The sequence below is a fragment of the Gekko japonicus genome, unplaced genomic scaffold, assembly GCF_001447785.1.
Source record: "Gekko japonicus isolate JY-2015 unplaced genomic scaffold, Gekko_japonicus_V1.1 scaffold1568, whole genome shotgun sequence".
NCBI classification, from domain to species: Eukaryota; Metazoa; Chordata; class Lepidosauria; order Squamata; family Gekkonidae; genus Gekko; species Gekko japonicus.
In genome coordinates, this window is record NW_015165290.1 from 430,806 (window position 1) to 447,222 (window position 16,417).

Consider the following 16,417-nt stretch of genomic DNA (forward strand, 5'->3'; position numbering starts at 1 on the left):
CTATAGTAATGAGAGGCCAAACATTATATGTTCATTTTCCCCTAGTGCCCCGTCTCTCTCCCCCTCCATATCATATCTCCAACATTCTTGATTTCTTCTACTACTGCTCCCACTGCTTCTACTACTGCTCTGTTTTCCAACCACCCCATCATGGATCTATTGGAACCTAACTCACAGCTGGTCCATGTTTTTAAAGCTATTGTTAAGCCAAATACCTTTCTTTTCGGTGTCAAGCCAGACGTTACTCTATCACCTGTCCAATCCCATATTTCCTCTCCATGATGTCTTACTGCTCAATTTGTGTCTAATGACACAATATCTCATGTTTCCCTGACCCCATTCCACATTGTTTGCTGTTATTAGCAGAGGAGACAAAGCAGAAGGAAAGGAGAGATGCTGCATCATTAAGCAACTTGAAGAAGATGTTTCAGAAGAGAGGTTGCTGTTCTGGCAGCAAATGAATGCTTAGGGAAATATGTAATTTGGCCTTCAGAGTCTGAGCTCCAACATACGATGAACACCTTGAAGCAGATGAGAGCTAGGTTCCTAGTATGGAAACAGCAGCAGCAATGACCAGAAACTGTGTGTTCCAGTGCAGCAAACTCTCCCATGCAGGCTTTAAGAGATACCACAGATGTTGACAGAAGAATAAATGATGCAAGTTAACATATTTGATTAATGTCCAATTCTGGTTGCAAAATCCTGGAAAGGGATTGAAAGAGAAAAGTGAACAAGAAGCTACAGAAAAGAGGAAGAATTTTGAGGCTTGCCATGAGTGGGATGGCCATGGAGTTTAAAGGGTGCTAAACTCTTCATAAGACCTCATTCCACAAAGTAAGTTGTGGAAACAAGACCTCATCACTGGAATCCATAGTTGGATTCCATTCAACAGCAACTGCTGCAGTTACTCCCAATTCTCTCTTTACTAATTCTGTAAGGGACAGACATATCCACTCATATGCCACTGTCAATTACAGCTATCCTGGCTTGCTTCTTGAGTGATACCACTCCGTCTTGATAGGATTGGTTCCCAATTAGGCCAATACCAAGTAGACTCACAAGGCGTTAAGAATTCAGTGGCTTCCACTGTGTTTTCATATCCCCTGTCCTATACCCAGGGGTCATTTCGTAGAATAAGAGCTAGGGGGACTCATTAGCATAACTTATTAGCATATGCCACACCCCCTGACATCACCGGAAGTGTGTCCTCCCCACAGCCGGCGGCGACCTCCAGCGGGCACCAGCAGGGAGCTCCAGGCCCCGCCCTCCCGCACCTCACCCGGGGGGATGGCGTCCCCCCCCAAATGACCCCTGCCTATACCTGAAGATCTTGAACACATTATCTCCTTTGAATAAAAGTACATTTACAGCCCTTCTCTCTCTTGCCTGCTACATTGTGGGACGCTTCTGTCTTCTAAAGTCTGCCTATGGTCTAACCAACAGTGGCCGCTGGCTAGTGTGAGATCAATCCATCTTTGAAAAATCCCAGATATTAAGTTCACCCTCTGCACTACTCAGGCTAATAACTATGCACATTGTACCTCTGTATCCTGAGTTCCTTCTTTGCAACACCCCTCCCACCTTCTGACTGGGATATAAGGACTCAGAGATCTCCATTCCAACTCATATCTGATGAAGGGACTCTTGAAAGCTTATACCCAAAGAAACTTGTTTGTCTCTGTGGTGCTATTTGACTTGAATCTAACTAAGTTCACCCTAAACACTAAAGACTGTACCACTTGGATATCCCCACTAACAGCCAGCAATGCCTTGCACTTCAGTTTTCCTGCCTACAACTTATTCAGCTACTTATTGGTACATGAGTAAATGTAACTATTCCATTGAGCTTTGAGTTTATTATATGCAATTAACTACTCATGCTGTCAGCTTATGCCTAGAACAAAGCACAGTATCAACAGTCTGCAGATGCTGTCAGTCATTTCACCATTTTTAAGACATTAGGCTATAATCTTTGTCTTCACAGTTATACCCCAAATTAAACTTTGTTGGTCTTAAAGGTGCCAGAGGACTCAAACTTTTTTCCATAGAAAAGTATTACTCAAGCCTATTATTGTGTACATTCTACATTTCTGCCAGCATGCTTATTATAGAAGGTTCCCCATTGTTCTGGGACCTGTACTATTCAAGATTTTCCACACTCCTTTCCCCCCCAGAAACACTTATTCATAGCTTAGTGTTTCATGTAGAAACTGGAAGAAAGCTTCTGCTGTACCATACCTGACTCACAGGGTCCTTCATGGGCCACGGTGAGATTAGCCCCTGGATGGGAGTTTTGCATCTCTTGGAACTTGCAGATCTGGGCATAGGTTTTGCCATCGGAGCCACAGAGAGCCTGGCTGGATAGGCAAGTGCATTGGGGCTCAGGTACTTCACCATGTTGTAAGTCCCCCGCATCAAGGCGGCACTCTAAGTGATCACCACACTTTCCATAGAAGTGGTTAGTATTGTCCAAGTCACAGATCTGTCCCTCTAGATTGGCACACTCCCAACAGCAGTCACAGGCATCTCTTACCACCCCAGCCAGGCAGCCACGTGGTGTGGGACATTCTTCCAACCTACATTCCAGACAACTCTCCCCTTCCTCCAACAGCCTCTGCCAGCCACGTTGCAAATACTCCGGAGCAGTTGGCAGTCCCCAGCTGAGAATGGCACAGTATAAGAATAGCAATAGAAAGATGACCTGTAAAGAGGATGAGTTAGCAGGATGAGACATTCTCACAAGTGCTCTGGAACTTGGCATCCATTCGTCACATTTATTTGTAACCACCCCTGGACAGTGGAGCCCTCTGTAAGTTCCACTTCCTCCTTCTCTTCAAAGCCACGAAGTCATCAGTTCCTAACAAAAAAAGAAAGGGAATTCAGAAGACAGTGATATATTTGGATCCAACCTCTGAGTGAAACCCTAGAGTAGATTCCCCTAATGCCTATGGACAACAATGAAATTGGGGGATTGGCTGTGGATCAATGGTGCAGCACATGCTTTGCATGAAAAAGTAAGTATTGGTTTTACCAACTTACTGGAAAGCCACTACCAGTTGGCACAGACAATACTGAGCTAGATCGACCAGTGGTCTGATCCGTATAATGCAAGTGTGACCTTATTTCTGGACCAAGATGAGAGGCTGCTGCTGTTTGTAAATGTAACTGAAATGCCACCAACATGGCCACATGTTTTTCTTGGCATAGATGGGAGCGCATCATCCTATCATACTAGCTGTTTGAAGCATAATTCTCAGGATAAATTTTACAGTGCAATGTTATGGACAAAAAAAGGGTTGTTTGCCCTTTGGGTTATTTGTGTCTTTTTATTTTGCTGGGTCTGTGTGTGTATGTGCTTGCATGCCTGAAAATCATGGTGACTTCTGGTGACCTCTAGTCAGGGCTGGCTCACTCACTAGGCAAACTAGGCAATCACCTAGAGCGGGACGGCCCTTAGGGGCACCAAACTGTACCTGGTCCCGTACTCTGGGAGTTTCTTAATTATTTGTGTTTTTCGTTCTTCCTAAAATGCATTTATTTTTGAAAATTGGTGGGTGCACGGGGGGGGGGGCAGAAAGGATCCTCGCCTAGGGGGCAAAACAAGCTGGAGCCTGCCCTGCCTCTAGTGGGGTTTGGACATTTTAGAGAGGTGGTTTGATTGCCTGCCTCTGCATCCCGAACCCTGGTATTCTTTGGAGGTCTCTCTTCCAATTACTTGCCAGGGTCGACCCTGCTTAACTTCCGAGATTTGACAAGATCAAGCTTGCCTGGGCTATCCAGGACAGGGTGGGTTGCTTGTGTCTTGATTGCCATCATAAGAATTCTAAACACACTGCTGCTTCCTTCCTAAAAATTTCAGATTTTTTCTTCTGAAGGGTGACTGACGGTGCTCACTGGGGCTCTGCTGAATACTTTCTTTATGGAGCTAGGTTAATGGCCATCCATGATAGATCCTTTTGAGCAGAAGCCTGATGATGATGATGATTTATATCACACCTTTCTGCCCTTACAAGGACTGCCAAAGTTGCTAACAGTTTAAAACATACATGATAAAGACGGGAGCGGTGGCGCAGGCGGTAAAACGCCTGCTGGTAACATCAGTGAACAGCTGCTACAGCTGTTCGAGACCCACCACGGCCAGGGTGAGCTCCTGACCCTAGTCCCAGCTCCCGCCCACCCAGCGGTTCGAAAGCAATTAATATAAGTGAGTAGATGAATGGGTACCTGCCCTTAGGTGGCAGGGGGCACCCTCCCCGTACGGGGGTGTGTGGCAGGAGCAGTAGAAGCGACAGCAGCAGCGGCGGTGACGTTGGAAATGGCGGCGATGGAGTGGCGGAGCAGCGGAGCGAAGGCAAGCGGAGCGATGGAGGTGGAGACAGAGGCGGAGCCACAGAAGGACGTGGTGACGTGACGCAAGCGCAGTGGAGCCGTACGGACGTTAGCTGGGCTGTAAGTCGATACAACCCACATACCAGACGGGCCCGCCAAAAGAAAGAAAGAAGAAGCCGCCGGACCGGATGACCACACCAGGAACGAAGCACTGACACCCAAAAGACCGCCCGGGGAGAACAACCAAGAAAAAATAGCGAGCCCTGCCACCTGGGTGCCGGTAGGCAGCCCCAACCCCGTAGACATGTGGCCTTAGCTCGGGATAAATTCGGAACTTGTAAGCCGCTCAGAGATCCTTCGGGGTTGGAGCGGGATAAAAATCGAAGATATAAATAAATAAATAAATAAATAAATAAATAAAATTACATTATAAAACCATTAAAATCAACCCCTCTCCCAAACATACATAATTAAAACAATTTTTAAAAGAGTTAAAATGCACACATAAAAAACATAAAAGCATTGGTTAGGAAGGGGGATCACTGAGCGAATGCCAAACAAAACAAAAAAGTCTTCACCTGCTGATAGAAGTGGGCAACAGAAGGGGACAGATGAATCTTCCTGGGAAGAGAGTTCTAGAGCTTTGGTGCCATGACCACGAAGACCTAATCTCAGAAGGGAGGGGGGGATCTGAAACAGGCCCTCCAGGATTACCACAATGGCCAGGCAGGCTCATAAGGGAGAAGGTGGGCTTTCAGGTATGTTGATCACAAATTGTATAGAGTTTTGAAGGTCAAGACCAGCAACTTGAGTTGTGCCCAGAAACAAATTAGAAGCCAGTGCAGAATGGCCAAGAAGCGAATGATATGATCCCAACAAACCATTTCCTGTCAACATCCTGGCTGCAGAGTTCTGTGCCAGCTGAAGTTTCTGAACACTTTTCAAGGGCAGCCCCATGTAGAGTGCACTGCAATAATCTAATTTAAATATAACCAAGACTTGCACTACAGTGGCCAGTTCTTTTCTGCCTAGGAAAGGCTGCAGCTGGTGAACCAATCAAAGCTGGTAAAAGGCACTCTTGGTCACAGCTGCCACATCTTTACCTAGCAGTAGGCTTGGGTACAAGAGCTCCTCCAGACTATGGACCTGATCCTTCAAAGGGAGTGCAGCCCCATACAGAATGGTGACACCTTAAATCCTGGGTCAGACTTTTCACTCACCAGTAGTCAGAGGTCATTTCGGGGGGGATCGCAGGGGATCACAGTTCTCCCAGGTGAGGTACAGGGGGCGGGGCACATGACGAAGCCCCGCCCCCTGCTTCCGGCCGCCCCGCTTCCAGCCCTCATTCAGCCAGGAGGAGGCAGGAGAAGAGGAAGGGTAAGTTGCTTCCTCCCTGCCTCTCCCCACCCCTGCCTGCCTGGGGCCAGGGAGGGCCTTCGCGGGGCTTCCTTGCACTCCCGCCGGCCTTGCAGGTCCACCGCCGGGCCCTTCATGCGGCTCGGCAGTGGAGCTGCAAGGCTGGTGGTGGCGGCGGCCGGGACCGTTGGGGGCGGGGTGTGTGGCCTTATCACACACTTCTGGTGATGTCAGGGGGTGTGGCATATGCTAATGAGTTATGCTAATGAGTTCCTCTAGCTCTTTTTCTACGAAATGATCCCTGCCAGTAGTACTTCAGTTTGTTGGAATTAAGCTTCAGTTTATTAGCTCACTTCCTCTGCAAAACTGCCTCCAGGTAGTGATTCAGGGTTTCTATAGTCTCCCTGGGATCAACTGGAAGTGCAAGATAGAGTTGAGTGCCATCTGCATGTTGGTGACAACCCAGCCCAGATCTCTGGATGATCTCACCCAACAGTTTCATGTAGAAACCTTGGCTGAAGGCCAAGGGGCTGAACATCAGTCCCCCAGCACCACCTTCTGAAACCTGCCCTCCAGGTAGGGCTGGAACCATTGAAGAACAGTGCCTCCCATCCCAGTCCAGTCCAGAAGGATACCACAATAAATGGTATCAAAAGCTACTGAGAGGTCCAGGAGAATCAACAGAGTTGTCCCTCCCTCTGTCCATCCACCAGAGCAATCAAGGCTCTTTCAGTCCCATAACCAGATCCAGGGCTATTTTTGGGCAGGAACGCACAGGAACGGAGTTCCGGCTAGCTTCAGAGTTGGCCACACCCACTACAGCCAAAACCTCTGCGTGCATGGCTACAGAGGGAAGGCCTGGAGAGCGACCCCCCCGGCGACTCCAAGGCAGGAGGGCCAGGGAGGGCCCTGGAAGGATCGGGGAGGCATTTAAATGCCTCCCTATGCCTTCCCCGGCCTATCCAAGGGTCAACTTGCCTGGGCAAGCCAAGGGAAGGTAGTTTAGACAGCCTTCCCTTCACTTCAAGGGAGGGTTTTCTCGGGCTCCCCACAGCCATGAGGCACCCAGGCAAGCCAAGGGAAGGCATGGGGATGTGTCCTAATATGCTAATGAGCTGCACTGTCATGGGTGTAGCCTAATATGCTAATAGGTTTCTGCTGTTGGGTGTGACCTATTATGCTAATGAGTTCCTGCTGGGCTTTTTCTACAAAAAAAGCCCTGACCAGATCTAAAACTAGACTGGAAGGGGCCTGAACTATCTGCCTCATCCAGGAAAGCTGGGAATTGTCCAGCTACCATCTGTTCAACCACCTTGCTCAAAAATGGAACATTTCAGACTGGTTGATAATTATTGAGATCTCCTGAGTCAAGGGTAGGCTTCTTTAGATGCTCTCTTGCTAAGAAAGTCCGCCTAGTACCCTCTGACCTCTCTTTCAGGAAATCAGCTAAAAGGTTCCTCTGCCAGACACTTTGAGTGAAATGGGGGTCAAGTATTTTATACTGTTTTGGGGTCTTTTTAAAAATCTTGTTCCTTTGCTTATTTTAGAGTATTTGTATACCTTGCCTTTCTCCTAGCACAATCAGGACCCAAGGTGGGTAATGACGACATATGCAGTATAGAAATAATCTACATTTACAGCCTTGTCAAGAGGCCCCAAAGGTAGGAATATGTCTTGTCCCTTCTGTTGCACAGCCAAGGGGCAGCAATAGAAAAGGCCCAGGCCTTATCCCATAGTAGATCATATTCTCAAGAGGGAGGGAACTGCTAGAAACCCTGTTGTGAGGAGCTCGACATGTGTGTTCCCATTTTCATATTGGATTAGATTTAACTGATTATGTTCCTGTGTATTTTTATGACTGGTTAACAGCCTTAAAAACTTTCTGAATGAAGAAACGTAGGGCATAACGTTCTACATACATAAATAAATTGGCTTGGATCCTATGAATGAGTTTCAGCATGCTTAATAGTCCCTGCCACAGAACATGCTTCCTCTTCTGATAAAACTTTAGTTTGCACAAAGGCCCATTGAAATCCATTGGTATTGCACAAATGGAAGTTTAGTGGAAGCACACTCTACAGTACAGACTCTCCAGCATGCACATAATGCATTACAGGGTTGGCAGCCTTCAGGTGGGACACGGTGATCTCCGGGAATTGTAAAGACTACAAAGACCAGAGAGAAAATGGCAGCTCTGGAAGGTGGACTGCGTGGCATCACGTCCCTGCCAAACTCCCTCCTCTGCCCAACTCCTGCCTTCCCCCCAGGCTCCACTCCCAAATATCCAGGAACTTCCCAATCTGGAGTTGGCAGCCCTACATTCATAGGCTTAAAGCCAAAATTTTGCTACACTTAAGAGTAAATAGTATAGGGTTAGGCTGTGGTGTCGTGGCTAAGCCCCAGCTTTGTAAGAAGATGATCCCATGTTCAAACCTTGGCATCCACAGCTGAAAGAATCAGGCAGCGGGTGATGTGAAAGACTGAGGACCTAGAAGCCTGGCAAGCCAACAATATGACTCTTGATAGACCAACAATCTGACTCAGCACAAGGGATTTTCATGGGAGTATACACTGTAGTAGATCTTCAGAGGTGGGACTTTTTGAAGTCCATTCATAGTATTTTACTGTGCCTGGACCATGTTGGCAATCGCTGATCCTAGCATAGTAATTTCTTTCTACTCCTCACACGAGTGGCACAAATGTAACCTACATTTGTTTGCTCTCCCTAAACTGGAGAATGAAATGATTCAGAGATAAAAGATGCTTTTTGAAAACCTTCTGCTTTCATACTCTCATACAGGATCTGCTTTCATACTAGCAGCCATTAAAACATAAACAACAGCAATAAAAGTCTTCAGTGCTTTTGCAAATATGTACTCTGACTTAATTAGAATACAAACAAACCAAAGTACAAATATATAAACCAAATAGATCTGTAATAAAAAAACAGTTTTCAAACATTTCCAAAATGTGATTTGTTTATTCAAAAAATATATCTGGGAAGCCATTTCCTGAAGCCTGACACTCATCTCCTATGGCACTTTGGATTAAAATGTCCATTGTTCACCAGGGTTGCCTTCTTACTTCACAAGGGAACAACGCTGCTTTGGAAGGGAGAGAAGAGACATTAAATTTGCTGTTGTTTTAGCCAAGCCATGCTGTATGGCCTCACACCAACCCATGGTTCTGTATAGGTCCGCATGGTACAAGGCTTCCAGTGTTGGACTAGGAACTGGGAGACCACTTTTGGCATCCCCAACTCTGCCATGGACGCTGTCTGGGTGACCTTGGGCCAGTTACTCCCTCTCAGCTTAACCTACCTCACAGAGTTGCTGTTGGGAAGATAAAAAGAGAATTATGTACACTATGCAGAGCTCCTTGGAGGAAGGGCAGAACAAAGTTCTAATAAATAACCGTGATTAGTGTGGCTGTCTGAACACACAACACTCCACCAACTGTGGTTTATTAACCAGAGATTTTCTCCACTGTGGTTTGTGTGTGATATAAAAGTGTAGCCCTCCAGGCTTATACCCTGGAGTCACCTCCACTACAGTGCAGGCAGGATCTCTGTGGGGAAAGCGGGGGGGGGGGGGCAAAAATAAAACTAGCCATTGTTGAGGCCACCCAGTGATATCTGACCTGAACCAATAATTTGAGCATAACATATGTTACCTGACAAAGTTGTTACTACAATGACAAGTTGATGTGCCACCCAGTAAAGCATGAACTGTGGACTTGATGTGGAAGAGCATAAACAGATGGATTTGATTATGTTTTGGTTTATTACTTGTCTTCTTGTTTGTAACACAATGCATTGCAGTTTTCCTATTTACAGTTCGTTTATCCAGCTACATATTTTGTTACGTCATTAAATATAGCTATTCCACTGCACTTTGAGTTTGTTTCTAAATATCCAATTAATTAGTCATGCTGTCAACTTGGGCCTAAAATAAAGCAGAGTATCAGCTGTCTGCAAATGCTGTTTGTTCATCAGCAGCTTCAGCTGAAGGAGACTTGAGGAGACAGATGCACAGAAACCAGAAAGCAAGCAGGTAAAAGAAAAAAACAAGAATCAAAGAGTCACTTATTACATAGCTCCCTTATAAATAAAAGCCGAATGGTGGTGGCACTTCTCTAGAACATTCCATACGCTCCAAAATCAGTTTGCTCTCTGATCTGTCATTCAGAGGGTCTCCCTATCCACTGGCTGCTTTGCCTGAGTCCTGCCTCCAACATTCTAAACATTTTGCTGTTCCTCTCCCCCCCATAGCCAGTCAGAACACAGAGGTTATTTGCATATGCAGCCTCATTGGCCTTTGCCTCAGAACACAGAGGTCGTTTGCATATGCATCTTGAATTCTAAACAGTTTTGCTGTTCTGAGGTAAAATGTGTCCAATCTCCAGGTGAGGGCTGGAGATCACTCAGAATTACAACTGCTTTCCAGATGGCAGAGATCAGTTCCCCTGGAGAAAATGGTGGGCTCTGTATCCTCATATGCTGCTGAGGTGGCCCCCATATGACAGTCAATGTGACGTAGCAGTCAGGGCTTCAGAGCACGGGAGAGGCTGCAGGTGTGTGGGGGGTGGAAAGCTGAAGAGTGAGGGGGAAATAAAGGTAGGCTGATGATTGGCTGGGAAGGAGACAGGGTTGCCAACTCCAGGTGGGAAATTCCTGGAGATGTGAGGGATGGAGCCTGGAGAGGGTGAGGTTTCAGGAGGCGTGGGACCTTGGACAGGTACAAAGCCATAGACTCCACCCTCCAAACCAACTAGTCCCTTCTGGGGAACCATCGTTGCCAATCTCCAGGTGAGGGCTGGAGATCACTCAAAATTACGACTGTTCTTTAGGTAGCAGAGATCAGTTCCTCCGGAGAAAAAGGTGGACTCAGTGTCATACCCTGCTGAGGTTGCCACAGCAAATTGACACTGAGTGTCCAAGGCCAGGGCACCCATCCAGAGCCTCTTTCTAGAGGCCGTTGTATTTATTTCTACAACGGGCCTTTTTCCTACTTTGCAATAAAACAAGCATAAGAAATAAAGGAGGAACTCTGAAAGCCCAGCCTGTAGCACAACCATTGACCTAGAACATACTAGAACTCATGTGGCTACTATGGTGACCTAGGAAGGGTGTTGTTATCCTTTTGTTAAACATCAGAAGTGTTGTTGTAGTTCTGGAAAATTGTTCCAGAAACAGAGAAACAATACCCCCAGAATTTAATGAAAACTATCATCATTCCCCCTTTCCCAAACAAAGCAATAATTTAGCAAATGCTTCCCCTCCCCAGAGGTAGCAGGAGCGGGAAGAGGGGGGGAGAGAGAGGAAGGGGCTTGGGCCACCAGCTAGTCCGCGGTGCTCTTTCACTTTAAAGGGCCATTATTTTCAATGGGACTTTGGAGGCCAAGTCTTCCTATTAAAAATAACGGCCCATAAAAATTTAAAGACCCACTGTGCCATAGACCAGCTGTGAATAGCAAAAGGCTTCTCAACCTGATTTCATATTTCCAATATTTATTGAGAGGAAAATATCAGGAAATAACAGGAATCTGAATCAGAAAATATTGGACAGTGTATCAGGTCAGCAATATCTAATTGCACATGCCTATTGTGGTCGTCTCTGCAGAAAAATCTCCTTTGCATCTTGAAAATGAGCTAGCGGAATGGAAGTATTAGAACACTGATGGGGACAGGGCCTCGGTAAGCTCACCCAACAGAGGCCAAGGGCTGGCCTCTCCCTCACTCAAAGAAGATGTGCAGCAGAGTGTGAGTTTGTTTTCTCTAGCAAATCCTGTTATATTTCTCTTTTACTGTAAGGTATGTCCTAACTGCCCTGACCTGGATAGTCCAAGCTAACCTGATCTCAGAAGTTAAGCAGGGTCAGCCCTAGTCAGTATTTCAATGGGAGAGAGACCACCAAGGAATACCAAGGATGCTACACAGAGACAGGCAATGGCAAATCACCTCTGAATGTCTCTTGCCTTGAAAACCCTATGGGGCCACCATAAGGTGGCTGTGACTTAATGATATATAAATGGAACAACCATGAACAGAGGTTGCGGTCACGTGCACCAGAAAAAGGGGGGGGAGGCTATTTCCTCCAGAGAAATTTGACCCACAGTTGTGCGATCACACAGTCCTTGGAAGCTGCGGGCACAGCCTACCACTGTGTGATCAGCTGCAACCACGGGTGAGTCGGGTTTTTTTTGGGGGGGGGTTGCCATTTGTTTCTGGTGTGCTTAAACGGGGAATCGATGAATCACACCTCCACAATGAGGGCTCCCTATGGAGTGTGCGATGATGTGCATACTGAGAAGGGGAAAAACAACGACACGGAGTTGGGATGGCCCGATCAGACCATTCCGACACCATGAGAGCACGCTGGAGCGATCAGACAGGGGAAAGTCCATCTGCCCATAGCAACATGTTGCCTGTTTACTCTGTTTCTGCGGTGGATTAACACAGGTTGCTGATGGCTGAGGGATGCTTCCCAGATGTTTGTATTTGATCGCACCCTTTAAATCCACCCGGCATTCACACCTATGGTAGGTCTAATTGTGCATATGATCTCAGTCAGAGTCTGCAACTCTGAATAGTGAATTTGACTACGATGTCTTCTCTCCGCCTTGCATAGCACACTGTACCAGCCAGAATTCTTTCCTCTGTGAGCCTTCAAAAGGTAAAACGGACATCTCCAGTCATCCTCTCTAGAAAGGTTTAGGTTGCTGCCAGAGCCTAAAAAGTATTTATGACAACAATGCTGAAAGTGCCGGAAACTGGGATGGTGGGTATTTAGAAAGGATTGTGTGGGTACTGGAGGCACAAATGGAAGGCCTCCCTGGATGCAATTTAAGACCTCTTCTTGCAAGCCTAAACAGAAAAAGCTAAATCTTGATGGCTGTACTCAGAGCAAGAGCAATTGCAGATGCAAGTTTCCATCACTTCAGATCATGACCTTTTCATAAAGTTTTTAGCATAGGAAAATACAATAGCCAGCAGGTGGCTATGGAATGTTTTGGTAACAACCCAGGAACCCACGTCCCCTATTTAACCCACTGTTTTTTATCTGCCATAAGACTCGGAATTTTAATTCCCCAGGCTTGCTTTTCAACTACATTGTGCAGGCTTCCTTTAGAACAAAGACTGAGAGGTCAGAAAGGGAGCAGTCATGCTGGGTGCTAAGTTATTCTTGTCCATGATCATTTTCTTTCTGGGCCAGTTCATTCACATTCTAGAGGGCTGTTTGGCTTAATCTATATGGCTGCTTGCAGGGCAGGACATCTGTTGCATTGTGTCAGATATCTCACAGTAGTTCTCAAAATAACAATCCCTGGAAATTTTATCTTAGCTGCAGCCTATAAGGATCAGGCAAGTATCTCTTCCCTTCTCTCCAAAATATTATCTTTGGTTTCTCCCCCCCCCTCCAATTCCTTACCAGAAAGGACACTTGATGGCGCAGAGTTTCACCTCAATACAATTTCCCATGGAAACTCTAGACAGATTGGCTAGCCTGATCACCATAAAGGAGCACTATATTTCCCAGGTGCAATTAGCTCATAACTCTAACCTTTTAGTAAAAAAAGGTAAAGGTTCCCTTGCTCGAAAGCCAGTCGAATCCGACTCTAGGGTTGCGGTGCTCATCTCCGTTACAAAGCCGAAGAGCCAGCGCTGTCCGAAGACGTTTCCGTGGTCATGTGGCCGGCATGACTAAACACCAAGGCGCACGGAATGCTGTTACCTTCCCACTGAAGTGGTACCTATTTATCTACTTGCAATTTCTTGCTTTCGAACTGCTAGGTTGGCAGGAGCTGGAACTAGAGACAGGAGCTCACCCTGTCTTGCGGCACCCGGGTCTTGAACCGCTGAACTACTGACCTTCCACAGCCTGCAGTTCAGCGTCTTAACCACTTGAGCCACCGCAGCTCCAACCTTTTAGTAGGGTTTGCCTTTTCCTCAGCATGAGGCTCAGCTTGCTCCCAAATCACTTATACTTATTGCTTTGCACCAAGGCAGTTCTCCTAGTGCCTGTTGTAGCCTGTTGTCCACTAGAATGCAGAGGGCAGTTAATACTTATTGCCTGAAGTACTGGGCTGTGACTCATGAAAGCTCACATTGAAATAAATGTTGTTAGTCTATACAGGGCCACTGGAGTAGATTGTCTTTCAGCCCCTGGAACTATGTGATATACCGGCTGTATCTTTCTTCATTCAGAGCCAAAAAAAGAATTTCACCACCGTTCTCCTACTTGTCTTTTGCCCAACATCCTTTTCATGCCTCTTTCCTACAGCAGTTGGGCACAAGAACTCTAGAGCCCCACCTCTTCTCCCTACTCTGCCCCACTTGACAACATTTTTTCATAATGTAACAGAAAAGTAAGCTTCTCTGGGCTACTCTACTCCATTGACACACTTCCCATTTCTGGGGACAGAACTCAACATTTCAGGGTCTCTTTGTGATGCCTCCATTAGACTTCTCTGCCCAACTAAACTCTAAGAAATAGTAACCCCACTACAAATGCATAGTATTGTTAGTCAATAATGTAGAGTTAGATGCAAGCTGAAAAGTACTGAGTGCGGAGGCTCAGCTTGGTGAAATCAGCGCACGTTTATTAGGTTACATCACAACGGAAGATAGACCAGCCAGTCCGAGGCCGGCTTATATGCGTGTCCACACTCACACCCAACACACACCCAATTCCCGTGATAGGCTGTATTTACATGGCCCAAGTTTCTATAGGTCCCTTTCAGGATCCAGGCGAACCTATTGGTCCGCGCTAGGATACGAGGTGGCTATTGTTCTCGGACCAAAGGTTTGTAGGTCTGCCAGATCGCATAGCCAGGCTAGCTTAGCCATGACCATCTTAATACATAACCAAGCAATATAGGTTTCAGACCAAGCTAATCCATACCAGAAGGCACTTGAATGCTTTATGAAAAACACACTCCCCATAACCCCTGGGCATTAAGGGCCATATTGTGACAGATGAACCTTCCCAGAATTGTTCTCCTTTACCCCCACCCCTTCCTAACCACAGACATGCACATTTCATGCCAGACCTTTAGCTGGATAAGCATGTTAAGAACAGACACTTTTGCTGAGCTGGAAACAAACCCAGCAACAGAATCGGTTTTTGAATTCAAGTGATGATACTACAGGATTTCATCTCATACCCTGTTCAGAAATGAAAAAGAGAGTTTAAACTTCAGGCTGATTTGCTTCCAGGTTAAACCACAGAATCAGTTTAAATGTAGATCGGCATTGAAGGAGGCAGCCCTTCAGGATAGATTGATCAACATTATTCTCAATACTCTGCTTCATAACTTTGCTAGGCTTTGGCTACAGCACTCTCAGTTTTAGGGAAGTTTGCTTGTGGAGTTCAGAATGACTGGATGCAGTGTCAGAAGCCATAGAGACATAGGGCTACCAGGAACCTCAAAAGTCAACAGGCTTCCCCAGCAGGCAGGATTTTCTGGAGTTGTCACAGTGTGGTGTAGTGGTTAGAGTGGTAAGCCATGGTTTTTATTAAGTGACACTGGACTAGTCACTCCCATATCAGTGTAAACTACCTCACAGGGTTGCTGTAAGGACCACTGTTAGCTCCTTGGAAGAAGGACAGGGTAAAATGCTTTTACTTGTTTTGTAAAGATAAGTATATGCAGGGCTTTTTTTCTGGGGAAACATGCCGGAAAGGAGTTCTGGAACCTCTTTTTAAAATTATTTTATTAAGCTTTAATACAGACAACACATAAGTTCTGGAACCTCTTCAACAAAATTCTTTTTAAAATGTTTAAAAGTTCATGAATTTTCAGTATACAGATTGAAAACTTCATTTCTCTTTTGACAGTTCCGGCACCTTTTTTTCCAAAACAAGAAGAAGCCCTGAGTATATATCTCCCCATCCCTTCATCTGACTGAAACTTTGGAGCCAATTCTGGACCAAGTCTGTACTTCAGAAATCTACCTTTTAGGATTTTAGGAAGTATCCAGGAACTGAGCAGTGACTCTGGAACATGCTCAGCTGCAAGGGGGGGAGGAGAGAATGGGAAGTATCAGAAGGTATCAACCCGTGCATGCAACATCCCCCCCCCCCCTTTGCTGGAGTTACCAGGTGCCCATGACCATAAACGACTTACACTGCCATAATTCCAGCAAATAATTTCTATGCCTTTCCAGTTCCTTAGTAGTCTAAGTGCAGAAAGCGCTGCAGCACCAAAACATCCCTTGGTTTTAGTATTTTGATCCAGCAACTCTATTCTCCCTGGTTTGGTGCCCTGTTGGAAGTACCTACCTCATCTCACACTTGGCAGAACCTCTGGCTGCTTCCAGGTCCTGGCATCCAGTCTGGATGTCCTCCTGAATATCTCCTTCAGCTGGGATTTTCCCCTGTTCCAGTGGATTTGTCTGCATCTCTGCTTGCAGGAGGGGGGGGGGGATGACGACCAGTGATGTCACAATGAAATGCGATCCCTTATACCAGCCCTCTCCACTCTTCTCTCTCTCCTCCAAAGTGTGCCCGATCGGATCAGTCACTTAACTTGTTTTCATGCTGAATGGCCACAAGTGAAGCCCAGCAGCAGCCTCCCTCTCTGTTGCTCCATTGAGAAACCACAGTTGTAACCAGACACCTTTCTTACTCCTTCGCCTCAGGGCAGAAAAACCATTTTTGACTATAGGTATGAAATGGAACGCAGAACTGGAATGCAAAATGTCTGGCAGGCATTGGGTTTCTTGGGGGGT

At 46.3% G+C, this 16,417-nt stretch overlaps 1 protein-coding gene across 1 annotated transcript in view; it reads right to left on the reverse strand.

The window, feature by feature from the left end:
• Positions 1 to 16,026, reverse strand: part of KAZALD1 (Kazal-type serine peptidase inhibitor domain 1) — a 21,950-nt gene extending 5,924 nt beyond the window's left edge. The window contains exons 1-2 of the mRNA XM_015410351.1: positions 15,969 to 16,026; positions 2,239 to 2,857 (exon numbers count right to left, since the gene is read on the reverse strand). Coding sequence (XP_015265837.1) covers positions 2,239 to 2,761 — 523 coding nt within the window. The 5' untranslated portion in view covers positions 2,762 to 2,857; positions 15,969 to 16,026. The remainder of the gene's footprint in view (positions 1 to 2,238; positions 2,858 to 15,968) is intronic.
• Between the last annotated feature and the right edge of the window lie 391 nt (positions 16,027 to 16,417).